Source organism: Urocitellus parryii, chromosome 10, assembly GCF_045843805.1.
Source record: "Urocitellus parryii isolate mUroPar1 chromosome 10, mUroPar1.hap1, whole genome shotgun sequence".
NCBI lineage: Eukaryota > Metazoa > Chordata > Mammalia > Rodentia > Sciuridae > Urocitellus > Urocitellus parryii.
In genome coordinates, this window is record NC_135540.1 from 24,487,085 (window position 1) to 24,503,110 (window position 16,026).

Below are 16,026 nucleotides of genomic sequence, written 5' to 3' on the forward strand. Positions count from 1 at the left end.
CAGCGGTGGTTTGCGAGGTCTGAGGACTGCTGTGTTTCTGGAAGGTTTGGAAGTGCTGGGTGAGTCCTAACTTAGTCAAAGACTTCCCAGCCTTACTCTCTGTGTAGATTTCAGATTTTTCTTCTTACACGAAGCTTGGTGTGATTCTCCACCCCCAGGTCATTGTGAATGCTACTGCTTGTAGCATTAAATATTTTCAGCTTTGTAGCTTTCATTTTCATTTAGAAAAATTCCAAGTTGAATTTTACTGAAGCATTCCCCTTAGAAAAGCCAGGTGTCGTGCGGGGGATGTAGACTCAGATGCTGGACACCTAGGTTTGCATTCCTACTTCCAAGGACTCTTCTAAGGATGAAGAGTTAAAAGATTACCCAAATACCTTATAGTGACCGACATGAGTGAGCAGATTTCTAGCCGTGGTTGGTTCCTTCCTTCTCTTTGCTTCTGCTTAGCGTTTGCGCTGTCACCTGCCAACATTTATCGAGTGACTTCTTGGACGAGCGCGGTGCATTCCACGCTCGAGCAACACGACTGGCCATATGCAAGAGCTTGCAGCAGATTTTCTCTGAATGCTATTTATTTATTGGTCATAGTTAATATCTCCAGCTATCGTCAAAAAGGATTTGAAATGGCTTAGAGTAAAAATACATACATACATGGATACATGAAGACAAGAGAGGAACCGTAGATGGTATCCAACGAGGGATAAAATACTATTTCAGAGCACTAAATTTTGCTCTGAGATTTGTAATGGAAAAGGCACAGGAGCAATATGAATGATATGGATGCACGTATCTATGTAGGTGTGTACATACATGTGTGTTTAGGTAGTGAATGATATTTCTCATAAGGTACATTTTATGTAAAAGCTATCCAGTTTGAGTTCCTAGAATGTGGTAAGAAGGCAATTAGCACATTTTATAGAGCATTCTCTAAATTCAAAATAATTCATCGTTGACATTAATGAGGATCAACAAATGTGGTATTGCCAAGGGGTTTTCATGTCTCATTTAAAATAAAGCAATCATTGCTCGTGATTCATGGCTTCACGTATTGAGAATGATTCCTTAATTTCTGTAAGTAAACATTTTGCTACAGCACGGATCCCAACTGCATTACTCACCAGGGCTGATAATCAGGTGGCATTTTCAGAGAAGTGATTAAGTTAAAATGAGAGTAGTGGTCCCCATGGCGCTATGTGTTTTCAGATTTCTGAAATGCAAGATGAGCAGGACCAGCCATCTGGTGAAGGATTTCATATCTAGTTATAAAGGCAGGAAGTTTCCTTTTTTTTTTATTGAATTTCAGCACGGAAGTAAAATTCATATTGGTAATGGTTAAAAACTAAAAATGTTTAATGCCAGGTGTGTTATGTGCCATAAGCTTACCAAGTTTTTCTACATGCCTTGCTGCCTTATCTTTTTTTTGGGGGGGTGGGTACCAGGGATTTGAACCAGAGGTTGTTTAACCACTAAGTCACATCCCCAGCCCTTTTTATTTTTATTTTTTTATTTTGAGACAGGGTCTCACTAAATTGCTTACAGCCTGGCTAAGTTGCTGAGGCTGGCTTTGAACTTGCGATCCTCCTGCCTCAGCCTCCTGAGTCGTTGGGATTACAGGCATGTGCCACTGCATCCAGGTGCACATGCCTCATCCTTACTTTGGAGTCTGTAGTGGAATTTAAAGTGGTCCACTGACTTGCAAAGCACAGTGCTATGTGCCCACTCTTTCACCAGTCACAGCCCCTGAGTTGAAGCAATATGCTTTATGTTTCAGAGAAGCACCTCTGAGCTTCTGGGGCACGTTCAGAGGTCTGGTTCTTATCCGCACTGACCTGTCCTGTCCTGTAGGAGCCAAGTAGGTAGGGGATGTGGTTGCCTCTGTATCAAGAGATGCCTCCTTGGCCTCGGGTCTACCGGAGTATTATCCACAGGGACGGGGCAGAGGGGGCTGTGGGCTCTGACCCTCTCTGCCCCCTTCACTTGACAGGAACACCTGATTGAGAACGAAGTGTCCATACTGCGTAGAGTGAAACACCCCAACATCATCATGCTCGTCGAGGAGATGGAGACGGCGACCGAGCTCTTCCTGGTGATGGAACTGGTCAAGGTGAGGAGATGCTCAATCCCCTCGGCGCCCGATCCCAGGGCTTCACAGTGTTCCTGGAAGGCCTGATCAGACATGTGTCTTGCTGCCTGTAACTTTCCTTGTTCACAATCGTCAGTTTTAGCAGCACCTGAAGCACTTCCTTGGCCTTCTGCACCGCTGATGTTTTGCTGAGTTCTTTTCCATATCCTTCAGGGTGGAGACCTCTTTGATGCAATTACTTCTTCAACCAAGTACACGGAGAGAGATGGCAGCGCCATGGTGTACAACCTGGCCAACGCCCTCAGGTATCTCCACAGCCTCAGCATCGTGCACAGAGACATCAAGCCAGAGAACCTCTTGGTACGTCGTCTTCCTGTCTTCTGTTTCACCTTGCACTGTTTGTCCTTTAAAATGGTCGTATCATGTGCAAGCAAGCAGTGACGGACCAGGGTCTAAACCAGTCCTGCAGTAAGAGCTCAGGTCCTGCAGCAGGAGTCAAGTCAGCCATCTTAAAATACTAATAGTTTCTTGAATTGATTTGCATTTACTGTTTACCAGACATTAGATGTTTTGATTGATTTCCATTTTTTAATGTATTTATTTTATTTATTTGTTTTTATTTGGTGCTAAGGATTGAACCTAGGGCCTCACATGTGCTAGGTGAGTGTTCTACCACTGAGCCACAACCCCAGTCCCTATAGCAATGATATTGACTGAAGAAAGAAGAGCATGAAATTTATTTTATGGGTCAAAAATTCTGTAAAATAAATTTGGAGAAAGAAGTAGAGATTCCTAGGAGACCAAAGTAGAACATGGAGGTTCCTTTAAGTGCAGGAGAGAATTTTGGAAATAGTCCCGTCCGTCTCAGTTTTACAGTGTGGAAATTGAGACCAGGAGATGCTAATTTTTCTTGAAAGTGTCATTATCCTATTCTACAGGAGGAAAAGCCTTGTTCATAACTGTGACCCTCAGGGATCGCCATAAACATCCCAGTCTACTTTTCCAGCCTCCTCTCCTGTCATAACTCACCTCCATAGTGTTCCTTGATAACAACACAGCTTGCTCGTGGGGAGCCAGTTCTTGTGACCACACTGCAGAGGGAGTTTAGAGAAGCTTGTGGAATTTTGCATGCACACATCCCTCTAAACACACGCTGGACAGTTGACTTCTCCCACCTTTTTGGGCTGAGTATCATACTTAGCACTTGGGAGGTGAGGTTAGCCGAGTGTTCTGCACCATGGCAACCCAACCTCCTCCCCAGCAGCCCAGCCTGACCTCCGCTGCTTCTGTCCATCCTGGTCGCCATTTGCAGCATCCCCTCTCCCCTCAGTGTGGCAAACCTCTTCCTCTTGTGAGACGCTGAGAGCAAGAGTTAGATCTTCAACTTGACCCCAGACGCTCGGAGCAGGGCTTAGCTCCGGTTACCTCAGGCCCCTGCTGCACTTGCCACGGTGTTGGGGTTTATCTTCCACTCGTCCGTCCTTCAGGTGTAAGCACCACAGAGACGAGGTTGATGTCTCAGTTTCCTTTTCATCTCCAATGCCTTGGACAGGACCGTGTGAGCACACCGTGCATGTGCAGAGGTCGCTCAGCTGGCCTGGAGCTGGCACTTGAACACAGGTCTGGATGCCCTGCTCCGGCTTGCACCACCCACGTGGTTGTTTAAAGATATGTGTGCAGCCTTTGGAGCCGTCCCAGGGATTTTAATTGTTTTTTTAATCCAGAATTTTCATCTTCCCTTTTTGGTAATAGCATTTGATAATTTCTCAATGTCCATCTAAAAGTATGTGCATTTTTAAAAAAAAATATTTATTTTTTAGTTTTAGGTGGACACAATGTATCTTTTATTTTTATGTGGTGCTGAGACTCAAACCCAGTGCCTCATGCATGCTAGGCAAGCGCGCTACCACTGAGCCACATCCCCAGCCTCCATTTTTTTTTAAACTATCATCTGCCTTGTGGAAATTAAACAGATTGGGCATCCCAACCCCAAAATTCAAAATCCAAAATCCTCCAAAGTATGCAACTTTTAAGTACCAATGTGTCACAATATTCCACACCATGAAACTGTGTTTCATGAACAAAATTATTTAAAATATTGTAAATGAAACATAAATTAATTTGTGTTGAACTTGGACCTCATCCCCTAAATATTATATATATGCAAATATTCCAAAATATAAAACATCTATGGTTCTGTGCATTTTTTTTAAATAAGTGAACAAATTCTTTAGTGTCAAGGTTTTGCATCAACTGATGGGGAGACAGATTTACTGTTTTTTTTCCACTTTTTTTTTTTCCTTGATAACTAGGTCTCAGTAGTTATACACTGTAGTTGGGTTCATCCTAACAAACTCAGACATGCATGGAAATTGATTTTGGTTCATGATCCTCCCTTTTCCCTCCTCCTTTTGTCATTTGTTTTTTAAGAGAAGGGATCTCACTCCTTTGCTCAGACTGGCCTCAATCTCCTGGGCTCCAACCACCCTACTGCCTTAGTTTCCTGTGCAGCGAGGACTATGTATGCACATAGTCCTTGTCCACTAATATGGCTTATTTGCTGGAATGAATCTTGGAACTTTGAACATGCTAAGCAAGTGTTCCACCACGAGCTATATCCACAGCCCCCCAAGCCTTTTTGATATGGGATATTCAACCTGGATTTCATTTTTACATGTTCTAATTGGAAAAAAAAAATCCCTGCTGTATTAAAAAAAAAAAAAAAGTTACATTCTGACTTTGTCTTCAAACTCTAATGAGGAAAAGAGACAGAGGTGCAAGTTAAGCCTCAGGATAAGAGCAAAAGTGTGGTGTTCACGTCTCCAGACTTCTCACTATCACGTCTAGCAGCAGCTGCCAGGCCCCTCCACTGTCTGACTGAGCTTGGCCAGGGGCTTTACAAGCAAAGGTGACAGGGCTTTCTCCAGATGTGGCTGTAGTTTTGTATTATTGAGAATGCCCCTTGACTCCTTGCTCTGCACAGTCCATTCAGCCTAGTGGACCCAGTCATTACTGTTCTCTGTGAACATGGAAGCCATAGATTTCTGGGGAAGGACTGGTTACCCTGAGCCAACCTGTCCTACAGCTCTGATTGCCAAGGCCCAGGGAGGAAGGAGATGGTCATTACAGAGTGTCCATTTTCCAACTCATTGGTCCCACTCACCACCCCTTCTGCTCATGGTCCCTCCCCCTCCCTCTCCCACCCGCTGGCTGGTTGGTTTCTGTGCAGTGCTGGGTGGGGGGGGGGGCAGGAACCCAGGGCCTTGTGCATATGAGGCAAGCACTGTACCAAAGAGCTCCACCCTCTGCCTGCCACTCGGTTTCTTAACACTTATGAAGTCTCCTTAGAATCTGAACCCAGTATTCCCTCCTCATGTCGTACATCAAGGATAGATGATATGATCAGTATGGCTGTTTCTAACAACAGAGAGTGATCAGGAAATCAGAATCAAGTTTCTTATCTAATCTGTCCTAAATGAATGTTCACCTCTTCCAAAATCTGAACCAACCTCCATGTGCTACCCAAAGGGGAGAATGTACGTGATAAAACTGACATTCAGATGATGCTGATGTGTGACGTAGCAAGGCCAGGGGATCAGGCCCAGAAACAGCCTCAGATGCACATACGTAAGTAAGGTGTGCCAGCCATTGAAAACCTACTGGCTCACTCATCTGCCTCTGGGCTTAGTCAGCAGGTCTGCATGGGCCTTGGAGGAAAAAGTGTCATCGGGACCCTAAACAGAAAATACCTGGAGCAACTGCCAGCCTCTCCCTGTCTAAGAACTAATTCAGTTTTTAAACACCAGAGCATTCAGACATCTGATTTGCATCCCCTTCCCTGGTAGCAGTGTCATAATTTAAAACCCTGCCAGCAGAGATGTATGGGTTGCTGTGTCAGGGAGCACAGGGGTGGCCGTTAATGCTGTGAGTTACAGCCCGGCAGTGCTCTGTCAGAGTTAACTATGAGAGACCAGTGATAAATTCCACCTTTTCCAGGAGTTCTGGGGACGGGGGAGAGAAGAGGGTTGGTTTCTCCTATTTGAAGTCCTTCTAAATCATTACACTGACATTTTATTTAGAGAGCATGCAGTGCTCACTTGGTATGGGGGACCTGCATTCCTCACATATTTTATTTTTGCATTCCAAGAGCAACTTTTGTCAGAGCATCTCTCGGTGTGTGGTGGGGCATTTGAACACTGCAGGGGCTGGAGCTCTCACCCTTGTGTTGAAATCCACTCCCAATCTGTGCACGTGCAGCCGGCCCTCAGGGCTCTGGCAGCGGTGTTCAGAGGCAGGGTGTACTGCAGAATGGTGTGGCTGTAAGAAAGGAAGTCGTAGCAAGGGTCCTGGCTGAAAACCCTGTTTGGCCACTTATCGATAGCTGGAGTTCTGCTATTGTGTCTCAGTTTCCTCATCTGTGAAATGGAAATAATAGTGCTGTAATTGCCCAGTGGGCTCACTACAGAAGTCCACTAAGATCAAGTTTGGGAGAATATTTTTAGCTACAGAGTCCTTGAAAATGCCTTGGAGTCCCTGTTCATTTATTCACCTCATTATTAAGGTCAATTGTCAGTTTCGTTTCTTCTCACTTTTTTTTTTTTTTTTTTGGTGCTGGGGGTGGAACCCAGGGCTTCAGGAATGATGCTAGCCAAGTGCTCCACTACCGAGTTATACCCCCAGCCCTGAAGTCAGTTTTCTTTATTTCTTTTGTCAGTGTTGGGGAGGGAAGCCAGGGCCTTGGGCGTACTGGGCAGGTGCTCTATCACTGAGCTACACCCCCAACCCTAAAGTCAGTTTTTTAAAAGGAATGCTATAAATACAATATATATTTAATTTTTCTTCCTTCTTTGAAGAGAATCTCCAGGTAAGATTTGAAAGATTTGAATCTCCAGGTAATATTTTCTTTTGTGTGTAGCATTGGGGAGAGATGAATCAGGCTTGTCTGCCCCTCAGGGCACGTCCCTTTTGGTGTTTGGTCAAGGAGCACCACTTGCCCAGATATAATTCAGCAACTATAGACTGTTTATTCCCTTCCTACTTATGCCCCTGCATCTGACTCTGAATTCTTTATGGGGATGTGAAAAATGGGGCTTCAGGGACTTTTGAGATTCCAACAGCAACTCTAAAGTACCCCTAGGCATCTCCAAATTGAGTGTTTAATATAAACGCCATTTTTCAAAACTGGTACCTAATGAGTGTGTTTTTAAGTTGTATAAACAAAATAACAATGACATCAGTAAGATTTTTTTTTTTGACTCACGATACAGACATTTAGGAAATTGTGCTTATAATGTTCTTATCGCTGAAGTTACTTAGGGAATTTCTAATGTCTGGGTTTCAGTAAATGCATCATAATTCCTAACTGTAATTATAGTAGACTGTTCTTGTTAATGTCTACGTCTAAGTCTAATGAATAGAAAGTTGTCTTAAGTCTATGAGATGAGTAAGAACCTAGACTCTGGGACTTTAGGCTAAATCATTAATATCTTTGAATATGTTTCTGCTGACTCAAAATAGAAATATCTGAGCTGGATATAAAATTCTCACCACTAATTCTCCTATGATACTTTTAAGTCATAAAGATGTATATATAATAAGCATGGAAGAAGTGATGAAAATACCAAGGTAAAAACTGTTCTTACTCAGATGAGGTCTTTGCAGGTAAGGGAGGTGTTATGCTGTCATACTTCATAAAGTACCTGTAAAGCCTGGGGAGCCCTGGGCATGGGGAGCCCTGGGATCTTGATGCTTTTTGTTGCTGACCTTATAAATCAGCCACCGCCAAGTTTCAGACTAACAGACGACATTGTTAGCATCCTTGTCTGGAAAGAACATTTTCTAGACTTTTCTCCTCCTCTAGTTAGTGGTTGAGAGGAAAATCTGGGTCATTTTACTATGGTAAAATGAGAGCAAAAGCAAACAAAATATACTTAATATACAAACAGAGAAAGGCAGGGTAGATGAGGTCTCTGAAATTACTTTTCTCTGAAATTCGTTATTTATTTTTAAATTATACACACACACACATATACATATACACACATATATATTTTAGTTGCTGATAGACCTTTATTTATTTATATGTGGTGCTGACGTTCAATAGATGAGTGGATTAAAAAAATGTGGCATTTATACACAATGGAGTATTACTCAGCACTAAAAAATGACAAAATCATGGAATTTGCAGGGAAATGGATGGCATTAGAGCAGATTATGCTAAGTGAAGCTAGCCAATCCCTAAGAAACAAATGCCAAATGTCTTCTTTGATATAAGGAGAGCAACTAAAAACAGAGCAGGGAGGAAGAGCATGAAAAAAAGATTAACATTAAACAGGGATGAGAGGTGAGAGGGAAAGGGAGAGAGAAGGGAAATTGCATGGAAATGGAAGGAGACCCTCATTGTTATACAAAATTACATATAAGAGCATGTGAGGGGAAAGGGAAAAAAAATCAAGGGAGAGAAATGAATTACAGTAGATGGGGTAGAGAGAGAAGATGGGAGGCGGGGGGATAGTAGAGGATAGGAAAGGCAGCAGAATACAACTGTCACTAGTATGGCAGTATGTAAAAAAGTGGATGTGTAACCCATGTGATTCTGCAATCTGTATACGGGGTAAAAATGGGAGTTCATAACCCACTTGAATCAAATGTATGAAATATGATATGTCAAGAGCTTTGTAATGTTTTGAACAACCAATAAAAAAAATATATGTGGTGCTGAGAATCGAACCCAGTGCCTCACACATGCCAGGCAAATGCGCTACCACTGAGCCCCAGCCCTAGTCCTGAAATTCATCATTTTTAAAGTAGGCACCCAAGAGAAAGATGATATCAGCAAATTAAAGACTACACAGGGGGCTGGGGTTGTGGCTCAGGAGTAGAACACTTGCCTAGCATGTGTGAGGCACTGGGTTCGGTCCCCGGCACAACATAAAAATAAACAACAAATAAATAAAGGTATTGTGTCCATCTACAACTAAAAAAAAATTTTTTTTAAAAAGACTACACAGTCAAATCCAAATTACGCTGTTTATATATATATACATACATATATATGTACACGAGTATATACATATATACATATATGCACACATACAGACACACATGTATATGTATGTGTGCTTGCTTCTGAAGCTATTGCTTTAGAATGTAACTTTCAGATTTTTATCCCATAAGGAAAAGTTGCTTTTATATAAAAATCATTTTTCTTAATTATAGAACTAATACATGGTCATTATAAATGTTTTGCAAACTACTGAAAAGCATAAATAAGAAAATTAAGATAATTCTTAATGCAACCTCTTGTTAACATTTGGGGCATTATATTTCATATATGATTTTTTTTACTTTATATGACATGTTGAATGTCATTCATATGATATTTATTTGAAAAGTGCTTATTAGCAACTGTATAATATTTTACTATACAAATCACTATAAATACCACTGCCCTGTTAGAGGTTTGTGTTGCTTCCAGTTTCTAATCATACGTAAATTCTGATATTAACGTCCCTGTGTGGGGCCTTTGGGTCTGTCCCTTTTCCCTTAGGATAGATTTTTTTCATGCAGAATTACTGGGTCAAAGGTTATGAACAATGTTAAGATTCTTGATACCACTGCAGACATGCTTCAGTTGAAGCATATATGTTCACCTCTTCACCAGCGTTTTTAAAACCTTTTCCCGGGTGATGATTATGTCGTCAGCTAATCCTCCAGGGACTGGAGGCAGTGTTTACTGAACCCTGATCTGTGTTTGCCGCAGTATGCCTTCACACCAGCTCCACCAGGAAAGGCTGAGTATCTCTGCACTTCCCAGATCTGCTCAGAGGGGTGAAGCGATGTTCACAGGTCATACAGCCAGGAGATGAGGAGAGCTGTGATTCAGATGGAGGCTAATTCCAAAGTCCATTCCCCACCCCCCAACTTCCAGGGTTTTCCCCTATATAACATTTGCATTTTGGGCTGGGGGTGTAGCTCAGTAGTAGAGTGTTTGCTTAGTCCTGTGTTCCATCCCCAGCACCGCAAAACAAACAAACAAAAAGTTTATGATATTTATATTTTATATTTTATCATTGTATAGAAAACAAGGCTGCCATCCCCACCCCTTATTTTATTTCCTAGAGTAAACTTTAATGACTCCTGAAGTACTTTGGTGGTTTAATAAGCACCCTTTCTTTGGCTGTCCAGTGCCTTGCACACAGTCAGTACTAAATAAAGGTCAGTTTCCTGCCTCCAGGCTTCTGGGCCCCTCAAGCCCATCACATAAGCAGCCACCTGTCTGTGGGAGCAAGCACAGTGGTTCCTTAGGTTCCTAGGGTAGTTTACTTTCTGCAAAGATGGAAAACAATGTCTTCCAAATTTCACAGTCAAGCAAAACCCCTGAAGAGAAGAATCAAAGATCAGAGGCAACTCGTGGTGTTCACATCACACGGAGTAAATTCTTCTGAGTTGATTGATAAGTGTACCTGTCTTTTCTGCTTCATTTTGAGGGCCCTCTTGAAGTTGCTTTGGGGGAACCTTCTGACTGTAGGCTGCTTTCTGCTGCAGGTGTGTGAATATCCCGACGGAACCAAGTCTTTGAAACTGGGAGACTTTGGGCTGGCCACGGTGGTGGAAGGCCCTTTGTACACGGTCTGTGGCACGCCTACTTACGTGGCCCCTGAGATCATCGCCGAGACCGGGTAAGAGCCCTGGTGGTTGTTAGTGCTTTAACTCTGGGGGAGAAAGTACGTTTTTGTGGCAACTGTGCTTGTGTGTTGAGTGCTTCCTGTGAAGGCGAGAACTCGAGGCAGCGAGCGAGCGTGACCTGCACTATGACTTCGATGTCAGGAACTTGAGTTTGTGCTTCCCTGGCCAAGAGCCCCACGCGGGGACTTTTGCCCCGGAGACAGTGTTAGTCATTGAACAAGAGTCACCAAGATTGTAGTTAGGTTGAAAGAGAAACAGATGACTTTGACCAAAGGCTGATTCATTCTTCTACATGAAATGAACACTTTGATGACCCCCAATCTTTCACTCCATGGAGGGTATTTGGGGGCTGTATCATATTCCTTCCTTCCTCTGTTTCCCCAGCTATGGCCTGAAGGTGGACATTTGGGCGGCTGGTGTGATCACCTACATACTTCTATGTGGATTCCCACCATTCCGAAGGTCAGTGGTGCTTTGGGTGACTCTATTGGGATTATACATTCTCGGATGCTTTATTCCTGGCAGTTGGGATCAGAAACTGGTTGGCCAATAAAAATGTTAAACATTGTAAATGCATCTTTCACTTTTTCATCTTAATTTACAGCCTGTCAATGTGTATTCATTGACCACACCTTTTTGGTTGGTTGGTTTTGTTTTGTTTTAGGAGTTGGACTTCATACCTGCCGAGCACCCGCTCTAGCTACACCCCAGCCTGACCACACTTCAGATAAGAGGCAAGGCCTCTGCTTTGCGTATGGTCCTGAGTTTCTTGTGGCCATTCTTTCATACAGTATATCCATAATTCAGGGTCTACGATTTCTAGTTTCTCAGTCTTTTTAAATAAGAGTACAACTTAAAAATCCTTGTGAAGTAGCTGAATCCCTTCAGGTAGCCTTTTACCCCCAGTTGTCAATAATGGTCACTTTTACTTAATTTGATGGTTTTTTCTTAAACAGTTCACTTTTTGTATAATCTTCACAAAGTTTTCAACTTTGTTCTTACAGAAACAGGCACTCTCTTTTTATATTCATTTTAGCCCTTCACATGCTATTCAGTAAAGAAGTAGAATCACAAGTAACTTTTGGCATCAGCATGCCTGAGAACGAGCTCCTGACCACTACATGCCTCCCCTGGTGGAGTGGAGGTGGCCACAGATGATGGTCCAGGGCTTTGCACCCTTCTTCACCTAGCAGCCTGGGTCCTGGCAAAAGTGAGGGGCTTGGCTGCAGCTCTTCTGGTCAGTGTCATTTCTCTCTCTGGAGCAAATGAATGACTTTGAAGCCAAAGTTCATCTCACAATGCACATTTGATTTTCTTCTGTTTCCTTGAGTGTTGTTTTTATTTTAATCCCTTTAATCATTTTAGATTCATTTGTTGAATAACTGCTGTAGGGTAGCCACTCTTCTAAGTGCTGGGAATAAAGTGGGGACAGAGCCTAATCCCTGTGGCTGTGGTGTGTTTAAGTCTGTTCCTGCTGCTGTAACAAAATGCCCCAGTCTGGGTAGCTTAGAAGCAATGGAAATTAATCCTCCCAGTTCTGGAGACAGGAAGTACAAGATGAAGGCACCAGCAGATTTGGTGTCTGTTGGGGGAACACCTTCTGTTTATAGATAGCCATTTTCTCCCTGCACCATCACATAGCAGAAAGGAAAGGGTGGGGAGGGCTCTCTAAGATCCTTTACCAGGACACTAACCCCATTCATGAAGACTTTGCCTTTGTGATCTGTCACCTCCCATCTCCTCATGCCATCACATTGGGGATCAGTTTCAACATATGAATTTTGGGGAGACACCAGAATTTGGTCTTGGTGTTTATAGTGTTGTCTTGGGTCAGTAAGTGAAAAATAGGTTTATCTTTTCTCTCATTTGAATATGAAAACTTTAAAGCATACAGAAAAGTTGAAAGGTTTTTAACTAAGTTGAACAGTGGGTTTTTTTTTTTTTTTTTTTTTTTTTTTTTGCCATCAGCAGAAGATTGACACAGAGATGTTGGTCTTTGTTTTGTGAGTTTTATGGTCTAGAAACCTACATCACAGAAATATTGATCAAGAAGACTAAAGCTTGAGGACATGCTTAGTTGAGGGCTAGAAATCATAAAATGTTGAAAGCAAGATGGAACAGTGGAGTGGGACCTTGATGTATGAGCAGGGTTTTATAAGAGGACAGTCTGTCCATCTAGCCATCAACATCATGGTCTTCCTTCAAGGTCATGCTCAGGTGGGTTTCATGGGCTGTAGGATTAGTGCACCTGGTAGTTAGCTTTTGCCAAGTAACCACTCCACAGTTAGGGGTGTGAAACAGTTCTGTGGGTTGATTAGGTAGTTCCGTACTGACATGGTGGGATGTGGTGGTCTAGCGTGGCCTCACTCATGTGCCTGATAGTGGGCTGGATGTCTGCTGGGACAACAGAGATGACCTGGCCACATGCCTTTTCTTCATCCACTGGGCTGGCCTGGGCTTCTCATGATGTTGGAGGCAGGATTCCCAGAAGCAGCCAGAGAGAAGACGAGTTCTACCGCCCTGTCCCTTTCCCAGTCTCTGCTCACCTCACCCTTGTCACTATTGATCATTTCAATTCTAGTAGCTAACTCTGGAGTAAATGTGGGGGAAAGTGAAGAAAGTAAGTCTGTCAGAGCGAGGGCAACATATTCCTGGTCATTTTTACAGTCACGCTGGGCCCTGGCTGGTTTTAGTGACAACCCATGAGTGAGAACTAGTCTAATGCAGAAGAGGAGCCAATTTTGGCAGCAGGTGGTCCTGGGGCTCTTTGCAGCCATTTCCCTGGAGGCTAGACAAGTGGAGATCCGCAGGGAAGGACCCTGGGGATCAGGTTTACAGGAATGTGTGCTCACGACTCCCTCTAGTGTTTGTGGTCACCAGTGCAGCCTGGGTGGGTCCTTGGTCTGGGGGTTTGCTGCCTTTTTTTTAAAGACTTTTTTTACTTTTTAACAAGTGAAACTCCAATGGAGCAGTATGTGCTTATGGATGGCTACCCAGTGGGCAGCAGCTTCTTTGTGGGATCTAGATGTGACCTTGGCTAATGAGAATCGGTTGGCTACACTGAAAGCTGCCCTGCTATGCAGAAGCCGACCCCAACAGCCCCGGGGAGAGCCCTCTTCCAAAGTTAAAGAAAATGCTTTCCCTCCTTCATATCATTGTGTTGAAACAGAGTCTGTGCTATTAAACACTAGTTACAGAACCTCTGTACAGCATACAGAGATGTTGTAAGTAGATTTCCTATCGTTATAGTATAAAAAAGTATATGGAATGTTATGGAATTGGGAACTCAAAAGATAAATGATTATGGTGTAAAATAGATTATCTACATAAATTTGTACCTGAATTAAAGGTTCTTTAAACAAATATATCAATTTTTTTTTTGCTTTATTTAGAAGGCAACTTAAACCTAAAACTTCTGAGCTGAAATTTTGTTATTTGGAAATTCCAGTTTCAGCATCTCTGACCACCAAGTCTCTCATTCTTTCTTCTTCCAAGGTTTTAAGGTTTAGCCCTGCTTTGACATGTTCTCCTCCACTCTTTTTTTCACTCAGATTCATTTGTACTAGGAAGGAGATTGGTTTTTGAGAGCACTCCAAATTTCTGTTGCTGCCTAGGCAAATCTGTTCTTAGGGCCACTGACGAGAAGTATTCATAGGGCAGAACGAGGGTTCTTGATGTTTCTCTCACTCCTTAACCGAGGCCCTGGGACGTCAGTCGTGGCCCGCCTTGCCTTGTCTGACCCGGGATGACTTGTCCCTGGACAGGGGGTGTGCACTGACTCTTTTGTTGTTTTGAGGTTTTTCTTACTGGTCAGTTTTCCACATCCAGCACCTGCTTCCAAGGGCTGTGTTGTTTTAGAATTAAAAAGTGCCAGAAGCATCTCAGCCAGGTGGCAGAGTGTCCCTGTGACAATACATCCAGTGTGGGTTCAGAGTAGCTGATGGGTTATCTTTGGCTTTCTCTTCTTCCAGTGGGTGCTACAGGTCTTGCGGGTCATGCTTTGGGGTCCCTCCTGCTGTAGTTGCCGAGATGCCCCAGGGTTTTATTTGTTGACTTGGGTGACATCTCCAAGTGCCACAGTCCTTCTGAAAGCGTCCAGTTACTTATGAACAACAAGAAAGCTAAACAGATTGACAGAACGTAGGCTATTTGAGATTCCAAGGAAATCAAGGTGAGATCAGTGGAATAAGGAGGGAGAGCTTGAAGGAACAATTTCAGAAATAGATCATTTTTTTTTGTCTTCTAACACGGTCTGTTGTCCTCTGGTTTTCTGAAGGCTCCTGTAAAATCTCATTGTGTCCCTCTGTGTGTTCTTCACTCATTGTGAAAGGGGTGTTGAGCTGAGTGCAGTCGTAGGGATGTAACAGTGAAAGAAAGAAACCTACAAGGAAATCCATGTGTCCCAGAAGGTCACTCTTCAGACAAGAGGGAGGGTCTCTCCCATGCCTGGATGTCCAGCCTGACCTTCTTGCCGTGCCTTTGTCCAGGCTGCACGGACCCGCAGATGTCCATCAGGCTGGGTGTGGTTCAAAGCCCAGGTCTTCACAAAGCTCACAAACTCTTCTTTTTTAAATAGAACAAAAACGAGGCTGCCTTATCATCACAGAGCCCTAGAATTTGTCTCTAGACACTGCCATAAGCCATCTACATCTAGGGACACCGCGATTGTCTTTGTCCCTCTCTGAGAGCAAAACCCTGAAGGCTGGGTGGAGAAATTCCGAGAAATGCCACACACTTGCCGGGAGTACAGCTTCCACTTCTGGATGTTGATCTTGGTCTCAGCCAGAGAAAGACTTGTCCCTCCCTCTGTCCCTCACTCCAGCCATCTGTGTGCCCACTGCGCTGTGGCTGCCAAGAAATTGCCAAGAGCCTGACTTTCCCACTGGTGTGTTCACATTTCCTGGTGCCTTCATCTGAAACTCACGTCATTTCTTCATCAGGCAGCACTGTGCATAGCGTGCACCTGTGGGGTGGGACCCTCTGCACAGGGGCTTGCGGGGGATGCCCACCTGGGAGCCGCCAAGGTGGGTTTGCTGGGTCTGTGTAATCTCGGGTGTCTCCTGGGGGAGGCTCTTCCCTGGGGTCTGAGAGAGAGTCAAGTCTTAGTGGGGAGCTGATTCAGTCATGGATGTTGGATCCAGATTCTGCGCTCCCTCGACTTTTCCATAGGTCAGCTGTTTCACTGATCTTTGCTGTTTTCTTAGAAATGTAGAAAGAGGACGGTCACGTGTATCTGACTCAGGTTTGCTGCT

The 16,026-nt window shown here is 43.6% G+C and overlaps 1 protein-coding gene across 5 annotated transcripts in view; it reads left to right on the forward strand.

Annotated features, from left to right (window-relative positions):
• Nucleotides 1-16,026, forward strand: part of Dclk2 (doublecortin like kinase 2) — a 150,226-nt gene that overhangs the window by 124,656 nt on the left and 9,544 nt on the right. For all 5 annotated transcript variants that reach the window (XM_026384687.2, XM_026384690.2, XM_026384688.2 and 2 more), the window contains 4 exons: nucleotides 1,988-2,107; nucleotides 2,300-2,446; nucleotides 10,634-10,767; nucleotides 11,159-11,236. In XM_026384687.2, the coding sequence (XP_026240472.2) occupies nucleotides 1,988-2,107; nucleotides 2,300-2,446; nucleotides 10,634-10,767; nucleotides 11,159-11,236 (479 nt within the window). The remainder of the gene's footprint in view (nucleotides 1-1,987; nucleotides 2,108-2,299; nucleotides 2,447-10,633; nucleotides 10,768-11,158; nucleotides 11,237-16,026) is intronic.